This window comes from Bufo bufo, chromosome 6, assembly GCF_905171765.1.
Source record: "Bufo bufo chromosome 6, aBufBuf1.1, whole genome shotgun sequence".
Taxonomy (NCBI): domain Eukaryota; kingdom Metazoa; phylum Chordata; class Amphibia; order Anura; family Bufonidae; genus Bufo; species Bufo bufo.
In genome coordinates this window covers 61,485,405-61,503,744 of record NC_053394.1, presented here as the reverse complement: position 1 = coordinate 61,503,744, position 18,340 = coordinate 61,485,405, and the positions used below count along the sequence as shown (strand labels likewise).

The following is an 18,340-nucleotide window of genomic DNA, read 5'->3' as shown; positions in this document are numbered from 1 at the left end:
CTTTAAAATAATCATGAAGGTAGCTGTCATTTTGTAATGTATTTTTTGTTACCTTTATGGCTCTTATCTTCCATCCTGGGCTGTGGTCACATGATCATGTCCAAGCAGCTATTTCCTGTTTCCTATGATCTTATGTCCATGGGTGGGGCGGTGATGGGGGAGAGTCTTTGTAACTGGGTGGGAGGAGCTATAAAGTAGCTGGGTGGTGTTGGGGGCAGTACTGTGGGTGTGGAATTGAAAGGAGAAGTGCATCATGGGTTTGGTTGGATACAGCAACAGGAAGTGGAAAGATGGAAACAAACCAGAGGGATTAGTTTACATAGGGGAAACGAGTCAGTAGAGACCTAATTGAAAAGAAAAAGAAAAAACAACGTAGGGGAAGATGTACAAGAAAGAAGCACCTACATGAGCAGGTCTGATAAAAACCATAATCATCCAGGAAAACCCCTTGAAGACTTGATTTGCTTGTTTCTGAATATTCAGATTTTTGAATTATTGACCAACATCAGTAAAAAAAAAAAAGGGGCAGTTGTAAATTTGTTTATGAACTGCATTCACAGCTGCCCGATACGCACATCTTGTGAAGGCCATTGCTAGAAATGAGTGATCAGTGCCCAGAGGGAATGTCCATCTGGTCTTCGGAAAACCACCAATTTAAAAAGTAATTCCATGTGAAGGGGCCTTTAGTAAATGAACATGAATGATTCTTTTTTTTTTTTTTTTTATAAACCAGAACTAAACCGCAGAGGCTCAGACGTCTGTAAATTCTGGTCTCTGCATTATCATCCCCTGGTAAAATGACCATCGCCGTGCAGGCTACTCCTGAGTACCTTACTTTTTGGCTCACATCACAGGGTTTTATAATCTCTTAAGGAAAATGCTTCGCCAGAAGACTGCTAGTAATGACGTTCTGGAATGCTCCGCACATTCCTGCTGTATTACTGGACGAAATTGTTGAACTTTCTCTCTTCAGACTTGGAAATTTTTATTTTTTTTACTGGGCCAAAAAGACTGCAGTACGTTACCGCTAAATGCTTTACCATGAGGACTAAATGTTTAATGATTTCTTACCTAGAGGTTTATTATTTGGGGCAAAAAAATATTTTAAATGTCAGGAGCGGTGACAGGTCCCTTTAGGATCGGTCACTTCCCCTTACTTGTCATATTTAGTAAATTATATGTATATTATTTATTTATTTATTCTGGAACTCTGCATTGTGCTATTCCTCTGTTTATAGCTCTTCCAAATTTACAGTTGCGCATGTGTCTGGACACAGACATTGTCCAGTCAGTGCTGACAGTGTTGGGGTCCATTCACACGTCCACAAGTGTTTTGCGGTCCGCAAATTGCGGATCTGAAAAACACACACACCGGCCATGTGCGTTCTGCATTTCAAGGCCCATACATGGCCAGCACTATTATAGAAATGCGTATTTTTGTCGGTGGCTGCGGACAAGAATAGGACATGCTCTAACTTTTTATTTTTATTTTTTATGAATGGGTCCACACCCGTTCCGCAAAATTGCAGAACGTATGCAGACCCATTAATGTGGACGTGTGAATGGACCCTAAGAGTGTGTAGGGACACACCCTTTTGACAAGGAGAATGGTAGCTACTGGTTGTCAATTTATTCATATAATTCCAGGAGTTTGAAGAGGTGCAATACAAAGGATTAAAAAAAAATATATATGATCTGGTTGTTACTATTGAGGGATCCAAGTATTTACTAAAATACGGTAGACATGTCGGGGTAGGGGGGTCAGACAGGTCCTATCAGCCCACAGTTATGGGGTAAATTATGTAAGCTCTTAGTTAACCGTCTCTTAAAGGGCATCTGTCAGCAGATTTGTACCTATCACACTGGCTGACCTGTTACATGTGCGCTTGGCAGCTGAAGGCGTCTCTGTGCTGGCTCCATGATTATATGTGCCCCAATAGCGAAGAAAAATTAGGTTTTACTATATGCAAATGAGCCTCTAGGAGCAACGGGGGTGTTGTTGTTACACCTAAGGCCCCTTTCACACGAGCGAGTATTCCGCGCGGATGCGATGCGGGAGGTGAACGCATTGCACCCGCACTGAATACTGACCCATTCATTTCTATGGGGCTGTGCACACGAGCGGTGATTTTCACGCATCACTTTTGCGTTGCGTGAAAATCGCAGCATGCTCCTCTTTGTGCGTTTTTCACGTAACGCAGGCCCCATAGAAATGAATGGGGTTGCGTGAAAATCGCAAGCATCCGCAAGCAAGTGCGGATGCGGTGCGATTTTCACGCACGGTTGCTAGGAGACGATCGGGATGGAGACCCGAACCTTATTATTTTCCCTTATAACATGGTTATAAGGGAAAATAATAGCATTCTGAATACAGAATGCATAGTAAAACAGGGCTGGAGGGGTTAAAAAAATATAAAAAGTCATTTAACTCACCTTTATCCACTTGCTCGCGTAGCCGGCATCTCCGTCTGACTCTTTTACTGTATAGGACCTGTGGTGAGCATTAACTATAGTTTAAGGACCTGGGATGACGTCACTCCGGTCATCACATGGTACGTCACATGATCTTTTACCATGGTGATTCACCATGGTAAAAGATCATGTGACGTACCATGTGATGACCAGAGTGACGTCATCCCAGGTCCTTAAACTATAGTTAATGCTCTCCACAGGTCCTATACAGTAAAAGAGTCAGACGGAGATGCCCGCATCGCGAGCAAGTGGATTAAGGTGAGTTAAATGATTTTTTATTTTTTTTAACCCCCTCCAGCCCTGTTTTACTTGGCATTCTGTATTCAGAATGCTATTATTTTCCCTTATAACCATGTTATAAGGGAAAATAATACTATTTACAGAACACCGATGCCAAGCCCGAACTTCTGTGAAGAAGTTCGGGTTTGGGTACCAAACACGCGCGATTTTTCTCACGCGAGTGCAAAACGCATTACAATGTTTTGCACTCGCGCGGAAAAATCGCGGGTGTTCCCGCAACGCACCCGCACATTTTTCCGCAACGCCCGTGTGAAAGAGGCCTAAAGGCTCTGCTCTCTCTGCAACTGGCGCATCCTCTCCACTTTGATTGGCTGGGCCAAGCGTGATGACTTTTTTTCACTGCCTGATCCTGTCTTTCACTTCAAAGTCCATATGCATATTTTTTTTATTTAGGTCCAAGACTTCTGAAGTGCCAAGCACTATGGCGGTGGGTAGCATGATGTAAATGCCATTTTTGTATTAATGTGTCAATTTATCGGTTTGTTTGGAACTATGGAAATTTCTTCCATCTGTGGAAAAATGTATCATAAGTGCTTTATTATTCTTGGTCATTATCACCACTATCATTAGTAGTTATCTGAATTTGACTAAAGGCCCTATTACACGGAGAGATTTTCGAGCCCGTTATCGGGAAGGGCTTAGAAATTGCCCTTTTGTAAAGGTGCCACTGATCACTGGGTAAACACTAGTTCATTACGTGATGGCATGGTTGATGCGGACAGCAAAATCATCATTTCTGTGCCGCAGGTTGTCCAGTGTAAACTGGGATCTACTGCCCAGGATGAGCGATCGCACTAGCGATTTCTTTACCTTAGGCCTCATGCACACGACTTTTTTTTTTTCTGTTTTTTCCGTGATCCGTGACCGTTTTTTCGTCCGTGGGTCTTCCTTGATTTTTGGAGGATCCACGGACATGAAAAAGTAGTTTTGGTGTCCGCCTGGCCGTGCGGAGCCAAACGGATCCGTCCTGACTTACAATGCAAGTCAATGTGGACGGATCCGGATTTCCTACACACATGATACTTAGAATTGAGGCCAAAAAGTTCAATATTTGTTTCATGAGACCAGAGAATCTTGTTCCTGACAGTGTGAAAGTCCTTTTAGGTACTTTTTGTTTAAAAACTCAGGTGGGCTTTGTCTTTAATCTCAGATTGGTGGAGTGCTGCAGTGATGGTTGACCTTCTGAAATCTCCCATCTGCACACAGGTTCTTTGGCGCTCAGCCAGAGTGACCATTGGGTTCTTGGTCACCTATCTTACCAATGCCTTTCTTCCCTGATTACTTTGGTGGGGGCAGCCAGCTCTAGGAAGAGGCTTCCACACAATCCTGTCTCTCAGCTCTACAGGCAGTTCTTTCCTCCTCATGGCTTGGTTTTTACTCTGATATGCATTTTCAGCTGTGAGACCTTATATAGACAGGGTTGTGTCTTTCCAAATCATCAATCTTGACTTCAATCAAGGTGTAGAAATATCTCAGATGATCAAGAGAAATGAGAATTTTTTTCAAGTGTCAAAGTAAAGGTTCAGAAATTAGTTTTTCCTTTTTTTTTTTATAAATTTCAAAAATTTCTATAATTCCGTCTTCACTTTCTCATTATGGGGCATGAAGTACAGACTGGGGAAACTTCAAGAATTAATTTTTTTATTTTTAGTACAAGGCAGCAACATAAAATATAAAAAAAAGTATAAGGATCTGTAGGCTTTCTGAATGCACTATCTTTACTGCTTTCCTCCGCCCCTACCTAGTGCTGTCAGCAGTTTAGCATAGTCAAAACAGCTGATGGATATGCTTTAAATGCAGTGGTCCCACCCCCATGATGAGATCTCTGCACTTTACCGTTTCCTGGATTGGGTATTGTATGACACTATTATTCATGTTTTGTATGAGCACATTCTCCTCTAGATAACAGAATCCAGGGACTGTTTCTGTATATAGATTCTGGACCGATCACTGGTATTTTGAGAAGGTGCTGTGACTCTTCCTGCATGTTTCAGGCAGGTTGTGCAAAAAGAAGGGGAAGTCTTTTACCATCTTCAGAGAAAACTGCATTTTCTTGCTTTGATTAGAATCAAGAAGCCCGAAGCTTTAACCTTTTTAATGAGTTGTGACATGCGTGTATGTCACAAATGTGCGGGGAGTATGTCGAGCAATCTTAGAAGCGAAGCCAGCTGTGTTATATGGCCGGGATTGGAGATGACTCCAAACTCCCAACACTTAACGGGGTATTCCAGCCACAAATGGTGAAGAATAAAAAAAAGGATAAAACTAAAAACTGATCTTACTTCCTGGTTACATTTCACTTCCTGCTTCTTGACACGGCAGGAAATGGCTGGAATTGATGCTCGACCAATCACTGGCTGAGGCAGGTCATCGCTGTAGCCAGTGATTGGCTGAGCCACATTTGCATCCATTTCCTGCTCTGTTGAGACAGCCGCAGGAAGTGGAAAGCAGTGAGTATCATGGGATGGACAAGGTAAGTTTTAAAAAAAAAAATACATTTTTTTAAAATTATTTTTGTGCAGCCTGGACAAGAGGTTTATGTTTGCATCAGGAACACCCCTTTAACTCCTCAAATGGTGCAGTTAATCGCGACGGCGGCATGTATAAGGGTTAGATACTCGAGCACAAAAGCTGTCTGCCCGTATACACGTATACTTCTGATATAATTTAGGTCTCATCTACGCGACCATGTCCATTTCTGCTGCCCTCAAATCGCGGATCCGCGTAATATGGACACCGGCTGCGTGCATCCCACATCATCCCCTTTCACAGGTTCCATTCTATGTTACAAATGCCTATTCTTGTCCACAAAAATAGGACATGTTCTATCCGCAGATTGGATGCGGATGACAAATGCGGTCGTGTGTGGGAGAAAATGGCTTCCGTTGTACACCCATTGTGGCTTCTAGGAGCTTACAACCCCATTCTCAGTTAGGTTTGTCAGTAGCTCTCCATTTATGATCTGTAAAACGAACAGGAGCTCTGAGTGAGCGGATAGACGTGCCGCACTGCCCCGGATCAATGAAGACCTCTGCTAGGAGATCCATTCGCGTTCTTTACTGCTGTAAGCCTGCGCCCACCATAGATCGCTGTTGGCGTGTGACTTCTCTTTTCAATCCCACTAATTTGTTGTTGGTTAAACAGTGAGGAGGGAGTCGGCAGGCAGCGGGGGCCATTACTGGAATACTCGCCGACAAGCCTCACTGCTGCACGCCGAACGGAAGGTGAAAAATCAAAAGTGTTTTCCTGAATTATAAATAAAAAATAGGACTGCAGAGTGTTTCCCCGATGCTATGAAAGTCTCCATTCATGCGTTCAGATATACGCGTGGAGTCCAAACTCTGTTTTGACAGCTGCACTGTGTAAAATGAGAGGCGCTGCCAGATATCTTTTTTTTTTTTCTATTTCTTCTTCTGTTTCCTGTTTATAGTGCTGGAGGAGCAGAGCATGATGGGTAACTGATGGTTTACATATTATTTTGGCATATCCGCATCCACCTCCGAGACCAGTGGGCTTTCCTATTTTGTTTAGCCAGTGAAAAAAATCGAGGGTCAGGATTATCTCCGAAAAATGTAAGGCCTCCTGCACTTGTCTGTACGTCACATGGGTCTAGTATGGAGGTCGATCTGGGCCGATATTGTACCTCGTTTAAAAAAAAAAGCCACGACCTTGTCCAACCGCTGCTGTAATCTGCAGGTGTTCTGATCTGATACCTCAGAAACCGCGTTAGAGGAGTTCTCCAGAATTTTCATATTAATGACCTATCCTCAGGATCGGTCACTCTAGAAAAAGTAATCTTCCATCTCCTGTATGCTTTTATGCACATTATTACATCATGATTTATATATTGGAGCGCTATTCTCGATTCTCCATTCATATGACTGTAGCGCCGTGCTACAGAATGCAGAACACGGGCACTGGCCGTGTGCACTCCGCATCACAGTGCCCAGAGATGGGCTTCCATGTGTTTCCGTAGACTTCTGGGTTCTTTCCTCCACGCCACAAAAGGTAGGACATGTCCAGTCTTTCTGCGCATCTTATGGATCCTGGACCCATTGAAGTCAATGGGTCTGCACTGCAATGCGGAGTTCACATGGCCGGTGCCTGCGTTTTTCACACCTGTGGTTTGCGGTCCGCAACATGGGCATAGCGACACTCCAGTTGTGTGAATGGGGCCTGATTCTAATTGTATCTTCTGATAGATGTCCATGGTTTCTAATGTTAGTATTTGTTCAACAAAAATTATAAAAAATAAAAAGTTTTTTTTTTTTTTTTTTTTTTTTTTTTAATTTACACCTCCTATGAGCAGACATAGGTTTGTTCCAAACCCGCTCCCTGAAATCCATATCTTTGTCTCAACGTTTTTCAAATCGGGCTGGCACTAAGAATTTTTTTAATTACACAACCATATGTGTTTTGCGGTCCACAAAATGACATCCGTGGTGTGTGTTTTTTTTTTTTTTGTTTTGTTTTGTTTTTTAAGCGGATCCATTGTAACAATGCCTAAAACGGACAAGAATAGGACATGTTCTATTTTTTATTTTTTTTGCAGGGCTACGGAATGGACATACTGATGCGGACAGCACACCTTGAAATGAATGGGTCCGCATCCTATCCGCAAAAAAAATTGAACGTACACAGAAACCAGCAACGTTCGTGTGCCTGTAGCCTTACTCTGCGGTTTAGAGGCATTGGGACAGTAAAAAAAAAATACATTGATTGTGCAGGTGGACATATTCTTAAACGGTTAACTGTATACCTCTGGTTCAGAGGAGTTGTATGAGATCTAGATACAGTGCCACCCCCGAGCGGAGATGTAATACCACCTACAGGCCATAAAGCGGCACTGTTTCTAGATAAAAGAAAGCAGTCATGCTTCCTTTTTGAAAAGTGATACTACCCCTTTAAACCCATGCTGCACTGTTTAAAGGGCTTGTCCCACAAACAGCTTTTAATACCTACCCAGAAGATGGTTTATAAATCTATGATCGCTGCTGGGGTCCCCATTGATAACGAGAGTGGGAAGTCGCAGATCCCCTTATGTATATTTAATGGTAGTGTTCATGCGTGACCACTGCTCCATTTACTTCTATAAGACTGCAGATTGATGAGCACTGTACTAGGCAATCCCATAGAAGGGAATAGAAAGGTGGTAAGCAGTTGCACTACCTGCTCCGTTTGCATGAGGTCTCGGGGACCCCTCCCCCTTGTTGTGACCGTTGGAGCAGTTGATCGTCAGTGGTCGCACAGTAATGATGGGCCCACCCCTTTAATAAACTAAGAAATATATCGTAGCTCTTTCTACATGATCCCGATACAAATAGATCTGCTCCATCTGCCAGAAACCATCCAAAGGTCAGGATCTAGCCACGTGGTGGGGACTGGATAAAGCAGGGAGGTGAGGAGGAGGGAGCGAATGGCGATCTCCTAGGACACAGATCTATTTCCTAGTTTAATCTTTAATATAAGTAGTAATTATATGAAAAAAAATAGGAAAGGAGGAGATTAAGGGAGAAAATGCTGGAATATAATTTTTGTGTATATTTTTCCATGTTTTAGTGTTCCTTTAAGGCCTCATGACCGCAACCGTATGTATTTTGTGGTCTGAAAAAAATGGATACGCAAAAAAAATATGCATTCCGTATTTTGCGGAACGGAACAGCTGGCCCCTAATAGAACAGTCCTATCCTTGTCCGTAATGCGGTCAATAATAGGACATGTTCGTATTCCCGTTCCGCAAAAAAAAAAAATTTGGACATGCGGAAACGGAATGCACACGGAGTACCTTTTTATTTATTTTTTGTGGACCCATTGAAATGAATGGTTCCGTATACTGTCCGCAAAAAAAAGGAACGGACATGAAAAGAAAATACGTTCGTGTGCATGAGCCCTAAGGCGATAAGACACCTTTTAACTCTTCATCCAGCTCTTAAAAAGTCTTCCACTGCGGATTTTAACAGCACAGTCTATAGATAAACCCGTCCAAGGATCTCCTTAAATGGAACATCTGAAGGCGTACCTCGTAGGAGCCCGTTTAATGTTCCCTCTGACTGGTTTTCTGTCTCGTCTTTAGTAAATTGGCAGTTTTCTACACGGAAGGATTTCAATGTTAAATGTGGTGGTGACCATCCTCGTAGGGCTGGGGCTGGTGATCTTCTTCCCTCAAGCAGTTCTCTTTTGTTGCACATTTTTCACATGTCAAGTTCTGCTCCGTTGGTTTCAATAAAAGTATGAGACAGAGCGCAGATCTTTCCAGCTGAGGCGCCATTTTCTTTCTTTATTGTCCTTGTGTTTAGTCATAGGACATTGTTTTTATTTTGCCCTTTTTATAGCCCGATCTGAAATATGTTCCGTTTCGAGAATGCTTTCAGTCTAGAATTTTTGTGCATTTGTTGGCCTGAATGTTCCCTTTCTCTCTGTGTTTATTAAGATGTTCTTGTCATTTTCACGCTTTAATGTACGACCAGAACAATTCGGCCCTAAATGAAGGACACCTGGCCGTGCGGGTCCATAAATGGCATTTTAATGTCCATTCATTTGGCTCATTAAGCCTGCCAAGCCTTAGACGTTGAGCGCGCCTCATCAGCCGTGACCCTTGGCATTCTGATATCATTGCACTCAAGGTTGATTTTGGATCATGTCCGCTCCTGACGAGTTGCGTTCTTCCTGGCTGGAGAAATGGATCTGTTCTAAACCAACTATGAGAGATCGAATTCCTCACTTGCCAGATTTTATGTTCGTTTTGATTTGGTATCGCAATAATTTATTTTTATTTTTTTACACTTGCTTAGTCTTAATATACTAAAAAGCTGAAATGTTCATAGTGGATACGGGCGCATGAAACCACTTGCCTGGCTTAATGGAAAATTAAATCAATGGGCATATTTCAAGGGTTGCTCCCCCTTTTCATACATATTGGCTATATTCAAACAGCAGCTATAAAATCTAGTATCTTTCTCATTACTATTTCCGTTTTCACTTAATTTTACTTTGTGCAAGGAGATTGGAGGTAAACTTCTGTTGATGGATCTGTTCTTACTTATTACATCACATATATACTGTATATAGGGAACTTTTATATTTACTGGGAGTGGCGCAGAAAGTCTTTTGTTAACTGGAGATCATCCACAAACTGCTGTTGATGGATCTGTTCTCTTTTACATCGCATTTATAGAGGGAACTTTTTATTTGTATATACTGGGAGTGGTGCAGAAAGTCTGTTACCTAGAGATTGGCAACAAACTGCTGTTGATGGAACTTTTATAGGTACTGGATGTGGTGCGGCAAAAATGTGTCCAGTCAACCATTGCATTTTCATTTCCTGGAAAAACCACAGTAAATAAATCCTGTCATTTTAAAATAAAAAATAAAAAACAACTTGCCCTGAAAAAAGTTGTGCCACTTTGTATAAACAGGTTGTGTTTGTGGTACCATTCAGGGGGTACGGTAGCACCCACTGAAGCACAATGGTGTGGGAATCTTACAGATGCTCTTTATTATTAAAGAGGTCTTTCTGGTGATAGATTCCCCCTCCCCATTAGAAAACCTTTTGCAGGAAATGGTTTTTTAGAAGGGGGTTCTTCCATGAGGAAGCATTTTATCATGTAAGAAGGTGGGCGCTCCATATCATTATCTTCCATGTAGATGCATATCTCGTGTGAAGGTAGGGAGGTTTCCTCCTTGAAGGTGCATATTATCATGCTCCATCAAGGTACATATTATGCTGAGGAGGTGTGAGGTTCTTCCATGAGGAGACATATCTCGCTGTGAAGGTGGTGGACGGGTTTCCTTCATAAAGGTACATATTATTTTCAGAAGGTGGGGAGGTTTCTTCCATGAAGATACATATGATCATGCTGTGTATGTGGGGGTGCGTTCCTCCTCGAAGATTCATATCGCCATGCCGTGAAGGTGCGGCGTTCCTCCATGTTACCGTGTATTCTCACAGGGTAAAGTGCTCTTTTCTGCAACAGTCCAACCCATGTGTATGCGTCTTTACATGTACTGAGCCCCTGCCGGGTGGCTCTCCGGACCTGCATGCTCACTACAAGTGTGAAGTCCATATATAATGCTTGTACATACCGACTGGTATTGAAATTTGATTTGTGTCCCGTAAAGTGTTTGTCTTTAATATACTCACTTTTATATATAGTCTCTTATGATTGTTGTCTATGCCAGCAGGCTCGGACTGGCCCACAGGGGTACAGGTGAATCCCCCGGTGGGCCCCTGAGCAAGGTGGGCCCCTAGTCTCCCACCCCCTGCACAAGTGGCACATAACACAGAAGACTTACTGCACTACATACATATATTCAATGTACAGCACCTCAACCAGCCTATGTTCATATTAAAAAAAAACTTGTTAAATTTTTTTATTATATTCGAATGTATCCGTACGGTGGGACCCCAAAATAAATTTTACTGGTGGGCCCTTGGTACCCCAGTCCGACACTGTATGCCAGCAATAATTTTAAAGCCAGCGTGATAAATTTGTTGACTGTTATATAGACAGCCATTGGTTGGTAATGGTCGTTCTTTCACCATAAAATAATTCCCGTTCTTGTTCTGATCAGCCTATTACCGTCTTTATAAAGGGCATGGCACGGTGGCTCTGTCAGTGTGATTATATTGAAGCTTAAAAATCTAAAGCTCTTCAAGGCTTTACCTAAAAAATCTGTACCTTTTCTCAAGTGCCGCTGCAGGTCTGTACGCCCAGGCGGAAGTAATAAAAGGGTCTCATTTCTTTTCTTTTTTTTTTTTTTTAAGCGTTTTCCGTGGTGTGAAGGAGGAATTTCATATGCAACTTTAAGTATTTGTTCCTTAGAGGTCATCAGTGCTAATACTTATGTACTGGAAAATGGGATAGTTCTATTATTAGTGCAGCGTGGTTGTGACGATCATGCCTGACGTGGATGTTTTTGCTCTTTAGGTTATGCCTTCCTGCTCTTTCAAGAGGAAAGTTCTGTGCAGGCTCTGATAGACGCCTGTTTGGAGGAGGATGGCAAGCTTTACCTGTGTGTCTCCAGCCCCACCATCAAGGACAAACCTGTAAGGAACGTGTATTTCATCTCGCCCCATCTGTTCTATTGTTCTTTAAAGGGTTTCTGTCAGCAGGAAAAATGGTTATTAACCTGGCTGACATTAGTGATGTACTAATATCAGCTGAACATTACTATATTAGCGCCATCTCACTGCGTGCTGCCGTTATTGAGAAAAATGAACTTTTATAATATGCAAATGAGCCTTTAGGAGCAGGGAGGGGGGGGGGAGAGAGTGTTGCTCCTGATCCTAGAGGCCCCGTTCTCCCACCTCTGGCCACGCCCTGCTACACTTGATTGACAGGGCCAGGCAGCGCTAGTCTCCTCTTGCCGGCCCTGTCTGCCGTGGAAATCTCGTGCCATTTAGTATTCTGCGCAGGGAGTGAAGCCGTCAGCCGGCGAGCGTCATTCACTCACTTCGCCTGTGCTGAATACTGAATAGGACGGTGCAGGCTTGAGATTTCCACGGCAGACAGGGCCGGCAGGAGGATAGCAGCGCTGCTTGGCCCTGTCGATCTAGTGTAGCAGGGCGTGGCCAGAGGTGGGAGACCGGAGCCTCTAGGACAGTAGTGGCAAACCATTTAGAGGCCAAGTGCCCAAACTGCAACCCAAAAGGCACTTATTTATCGCAAAGTGCCAACACGGCAATTTAACCTGAATACTAGAGGCCAATAAAGTATATCTTCCATGTACTTTATAATTTAGCTATAATAGCCTGCCTCCATTCAATGCGCTGCCTGTGCTGTCCATACTGCGCCCTGCGCTGATGAATGGCAGGTAAAGTCTAAGGCGTAGCGGTACACCATAGACTTTTTCCGGGGCGTGTGTGTCCACAGAGAGGGCTCTGAGTGCCGCCTCTGGCACCCGTGCCATAGGTTCGCCACCGCTGCTCTAGGAGCAGGAACAACGCCTCCCCCCCCCCCCTTGCTCCTAGAGGCTCATTTGCATATTATAAAAGTTTTTTTTTTCTCAATAACAGCAGCACGCAGTGAGATGGCACTAATATAGTTATGTTCAGCTGATATTAGTACATGACTAATGTCAGGCAGGTTAATAACCATTTTCCTGCAGACAGAAACCCTTTAAGATCTGATCCTGCTGCCCATGAAGAGTTCTTCTTTCAGTTTTCTAAATCCACTGGTAAAAATAAACCAGGGTTGTGGTTGACCTGTGATGGATGTTGGGGAACCCTTCTTTACAAAATTTGATTGTCTACAAATCTTGAGTTTTTAAAAACAAAAAACCCACATGGTATAAAATAAGTTTTACGGCACTGTACCATCACATCACAGGAGCAGTGTCCTAGTCCCTCTCAGAACACAGTAAATGACCACTGGGCTAATCTCTGGCTTAGATGGGTCACCACTGCGGCCGTTCATTGGCTGAGCTGTCGTATATCATTTCCTGTGTATTGTGAAGGACCAGAAAGGAAATGATGGCGGAGGAACCAGGATCAGAAGGGGATCAGTGAACATAGTATGACTTATTTTAGCATTTTTCACCATAAATTGTGGAAGGACGTGCAACCTCTAAGTCATAATTTTGTTTTGTTTTTTTATTTTTTTTTTTCACAGTGGCCATTTGAGCGCACACATTTTTTACTCTCTCCTATGTGATCACTAGTATTATATAATAATTGTATGAAAGGACCATTGAACTAATGAAAACTATATTGGGCTGGATCACTGCCAGTTTACACTCAGAAGACCCCTTGCTACTTCCTTGTCTCTGGGGGGGGCAGTACTGACATCTTCAGATAGTATATTATGGACCATTCCAGCCTTGCAGATACGTGTATATAATGGATGTACCGGTAAATGGAAGAGCAATAATAAGCTATGGTTTCTTCATCAAATATCACAATCCTACAACATGGTAGACCTGAACAAAATGTTTTTAAAAATATATATATATATAATGTACTTGACCAGTTCATCAGACGTAAGACAGATAAGGAAATGTGGCCGAGAATGAGAAGCTTCACAACTAAAAGCACAACCCAACAACCCATTTTGCATTTGGGTCGTACCTCTTAGGGTGCAGTCACACGACCGTAAAAATGGATCCGCATCCGTTCTGCAAATTTGCGTAATGGGTGCGGACCCATTCATTTCAATGGGGCCACAAAAGATGCGGACAGCACACCATGTGCTGTCCGCATCCGTTGTTGCGTTCCATGGCCCCGCAAAAAAGATAGAGCATGTCCTATTCTTGTCCGCAATCGCGGACAAGCTTAGGCGTTCTCTATATAGCGCTGGCCATCTGCGGTCTGCAAATTGCGGAATGCACATGACGGGTATCCGGGTTTTGCGGATCCGTAGTTTACGGACCGCAAAACACTTACGGTCGTGTGAATGCACCCTCATGTTTTAGGATTGTGTAGTTAGTAGGGCAGTTGGAAAAGCACGCTCAGTATACAGTCATTCATACAACAATTTAGTGCTTTCTCAGAAGGGGAAACGTTGCCCATTGGAGGAACAGTCCCTAAATGACCACTTTTACTCGGATGCATCGGTCAAGTGATGTGACATCTCTATGGAGAAAGTGCCATCACAGCAGTCGGCCGTGACTCATCCCTTATATTAGAGCACACGAATGGCTGTTGCTTTTCTCTGTGTGTCCTTAGTGAAGGTCTAGGACGTTGCTTGTTTCAGATCTGACTTTGTAATTATAGCTTATAATGTACTTTTTCCATGCAGGTCCAGATTAGACCCTGGAATCTGAGTGACAGCGACTTTGTAATGGATGGCTCTCAACCGTTGGATCCAAGAAAAACCATATTTGTTGGAGGTGTTCCACGACCTTTGCGAGCTGGTAAGGAGTCTTCTAGCTCTTAAGCTGGCCATACACATTAGACTCTTGTCGGCTGAACCCGCCAAGAACGGCGGATTTAGCCGACACATTAATGTATGTGGGGAGCTCCCAACTCTCCTCCGACAGATGGGGTCTAAGAGACAAAGATCAGGGGAAACGAATATTAAATTTTTTTCCTGGATCCTTTTGTTCTCCCGGTTGATAAGAAGCGTCTAGCAGCGGCTTTCTCCCCATAGAATACATATACACGTTCAGCCGAGCCGAACGTGTATGGGGGAGTCAGGAGAGAGAGCTGTCAGCCAAATGATCGTTCTGCCGACAGCTCTTTAATGTGTATGGGCAGCCTTACTCCTGTATTTAGTTCTGTGTTGCCTATGGACTAGGTTGCCAGTTTCTGTCTTTATAGAAGAGAATGCCCATCAAGGGGCCCTTAGTGTGTTTGATATAAAAATATTTTATGTAACTACTTTGGCCAACTCTCTGCCCATATGGCCAAGCACAGCCTCCCCTCGCTGGGCTATGTGGAGCAGATTTTAGCGTATTAGGAATTAAAGGCCTCTTGGGCATAATAAAGACTTGTGTTTTTTCCGCGGCTAAATCTAAAAAATCAACAAAAGTGCATTTTAGCTATAAAACTGCTTTCATATCCTGCTTCATTTAACATTGGCAGGCAGTGTGAACTCTTTTCAGTCATTATTGCCGTAGCAATAAAAATCCAGAATTTGGAAAGGGCAAGTGGCGAGCTTCCTTGTCTGCATGAGCGTTGAGTGGAACGCCGCCGCTTGGATGGAAGCATCAATGAATTTCTGCTAGACAGTTGTGTATTGGCGATCCTGGCATGCTGGGGCTTGTAGTGTCATCTGTAGATCAACAGATTGCTGGTCACTGATCTATAGCATTTACTAGTTGGAAAGTTAAAAAAATTGCAATATTTTATTCTGTTTAATGGCTGTATGTCACCGTTCTTAGACTTATCTTACTGATTTCTCTTATTTTCTAATCCAGGAACAGCGCCGCGCCAAACCATGAGCTGTGTCTGCTATTGCATCGCAGTCTCCTTCAAATGAACTGCGTTTAGCTGCAATACCATTCACAGCCTATGGGTCCAGTTGGTGCTGTTTCTGGGAAGGGGGGTGAGGCTTATATTTTTAATGTTCAACCGCCTCCTGTCCTCTAGAGGTCACTGTTGTTGTTTCATACTTGGCCATTGGAATCTATTGTGGCATCCTTGTTAGTCCTTGGTATATTTTGAATTTAACCTATAATTTATTTGTCGTCTTGTATCTTTTCCCTAGTTGAACTGGCTATGATCATGGATCGTCTTTATGGTGGCGTGTGCTATGCTGGAATTGATACCGATCCTGAATTGAAATACCCAAAAGGTGCCGGGCGGGTGGCATTCTCAAATCAGCAGAGCTACATAGCAGCCATCAGTGCTCGATTCGTTCAGCTGCAGCACAATGATATTGACAAGCGGGTAAGGAGGACTAACGTAGTAACATCGTTTTTTATAAGGCTGAAAAAAAGACATCTGTCCAGGTTATCCTGCAAGTTGATCCAGAGGAAGGCAAAAAAAAAACAACTGCGAGGTAGAATTTCCCCACTTAAGGGCTCTTTCAGACGGGCGTATGCTGTCCGCAAAAATGCGGATCCTTTTTTTACGGACAGCTCAGCATGTCTGCAAAAAAATTGATAGCATTCCGTATTTTTGCTGACCTATAGACTTTAATGGGGCCATGTCATGATTTTCACTGACAAGTATAGGACATGTTTCATTTGTTTTGCGGAGCCGTGGAATGGAAGAAAAGGGCCACATAGAAGTGAATGGGTCAGCATCTAATCCGCAAAAAACGGATCCGCAAACAGATTTTTGCGGACAGCATACGGCCATCTGAATGAGCCCTAAGGGGGAAAAAATTACTTCTCGACTACAATCAGAATAACTCCCTGGATCAACCCCCCTCTCTAGTAGCTATAGCCTGTAATATTATTACACTCCAGAAATACATCCAGGCCCCTCTTGAATTCCTTTATTGTACTCACCATCGCCACCTCCTCAGGCAGAGAGTTCCATAGTCTCACTGCTCTTACCGTAAAGAATCCTCTTCTATGTTTGTGTACAAACCTTCTTTCCTCCAGACGCAGAGGATGTCTAGTTCTAGTTAAGAGCTTCTGGCGTAGTTTATTTCCAAGTTGAATTTCCTAATAACTGTATATGTCAGTGTACAGGGAACAACCCAGGTTTCTGCAGGTCATTAGAACAAACCCTTAAAGGGGTTATCTGTTAATTAGTATTGATGGCCTACCACTGGATAGGTCATTAATATCAGCTGTTAGAGGCCGGCGTTCTTCCTAGGCCATGTGACGTCATCGTACATCGGTTGCACGACCTAGTTAAAGCTCAGCCCCATAGAAGTGAATAGAGTTGAGCTGCGATACCAAACACATCCGCTATACAATGTACAGCGCTGTGCTTGGAGAGGTGACGGGAGCTGGCTGTGCTCACCAGAACTCTGCTCCATGTAACATATGATCGACAGGAGTGCTGGGACTTGGACCCCCGCTGATCTGATAATGATGACCTATCCTATCATTTCCTGGATGACCCCGTTAACATGCTGCTTGGATGAGGCGCAGGTCATTTACCTAGAAGAGCGAGAAAAGAGTGCTATTGAATGAAACTTTCTAACAATTCTCCTCTGGTCTACCGCCACTCATTGTTTGGAAACCTGTGTCGTCATGTGACTTTCATAGTGACGGCATGCCATGTGACCACAGTGGCCCACCATCGCAGAACCAAACGATGAGTGGTGGTGAGAACTGGGAAACTGGGGGAGAAGGTCAAGGCTGTATTACGCTGGCCAGTGGTAGGCCATTTTATAATTAACGATTATTTGCAGGAAAGTTCGATAGCTATGATCTGGCAGTGTAATACTACCGCCGATTACCTGATGAACCAGAAAATGCAATTGGAATCTTTCAACACACTTTAAAAGTCATTGTTTGCCGGCAGCAGATCATGGTGTCTAATCATGATCTGCTGCCGGCAACCAATGATTCAGTATGGGGACGAGGGATGGCATTAGTGATCGCCCCTCCCCATACTGTGGAGGAGATCACTGTATGTAATAGCAGTCTCCTCCACTAGCGAGCAGGCGATTGCCGGGAAGGAATGCTTCCCTCCCGACAATCACCTGCAGGATCGTTTAATCTAATATAACCTTTAGAATATTGGATCATTATTTTACTATTTAGCACCAGCGAACCTTCTATTATATCTCTGAAATCAGTTGTCTCATTATCATCCCAGGCATGATTACAGTGACAGATATGGATAACGCAGGATCCATCATTGGCAATAGATGATGGCCACAGATCATCTCCTGCCCATCCATACACAGTGACCTCTGCACAGGTCGCAGAGCATGCTCACAACACTTAGTGAGTCATCTCCAGACTACAAGTTCCTAAGGCCATGTGGCTGCTGTAAAGCATATCTCCGACAATCGGCCCATGTAAAGGCGCTGTATACCAACGAGCGACACCCCAACCATCGTTCCCGAGCAGCAGATTGTGCTGTCTAAACAGTACCCTGCTGCTCAGGAACAATGATTTTGTATGGGAATGAGAGACAGCTGCTGCGTTCTCATACTGTGGAGGTGATTACAACTTGTCCAGCCTTGCCAGTGAGAGACTGTGTGGGTTCCTCCATAGACAA

At 43.5% G+C, this 18,340-nt stretch overlaps 1 protein-coding gene across 6 annotated transcripts in view; it reads left to right on the top strand.

Annotated features, from left to right (window-relative positions):
• CPEB3 (cytoplasmic polyadenylation element binding protein 3) overlaps positions 1 to 18,340 on the top strand; it is a 109,132-nt gene that overhangs the window by 85,412 nt on the left and 5,380 nt on the right. For all 6 annotated transcript variants that reach the window (XM_040435949.1, XM_040435948.1, XM_040435947.1 and 3 more), the window contains 3 exons: positions 11,700 to 11,818; positions 14,508 to 14,622; positions 15,918 to 16,099. In XM_040435949.1, coding sequence (XP_040291883.1) covers positions 11,700 to 11,818; positions 14,508 to 14,622; positions 15,918 to 16,099 — 416 coding nt within the window. The remainder of the gene's footprint in view (positions 1 to 11,699; positions 11,819 to 14,507; positions 14,623 to 15,917; positions 16,100 to 18,340) is intronic.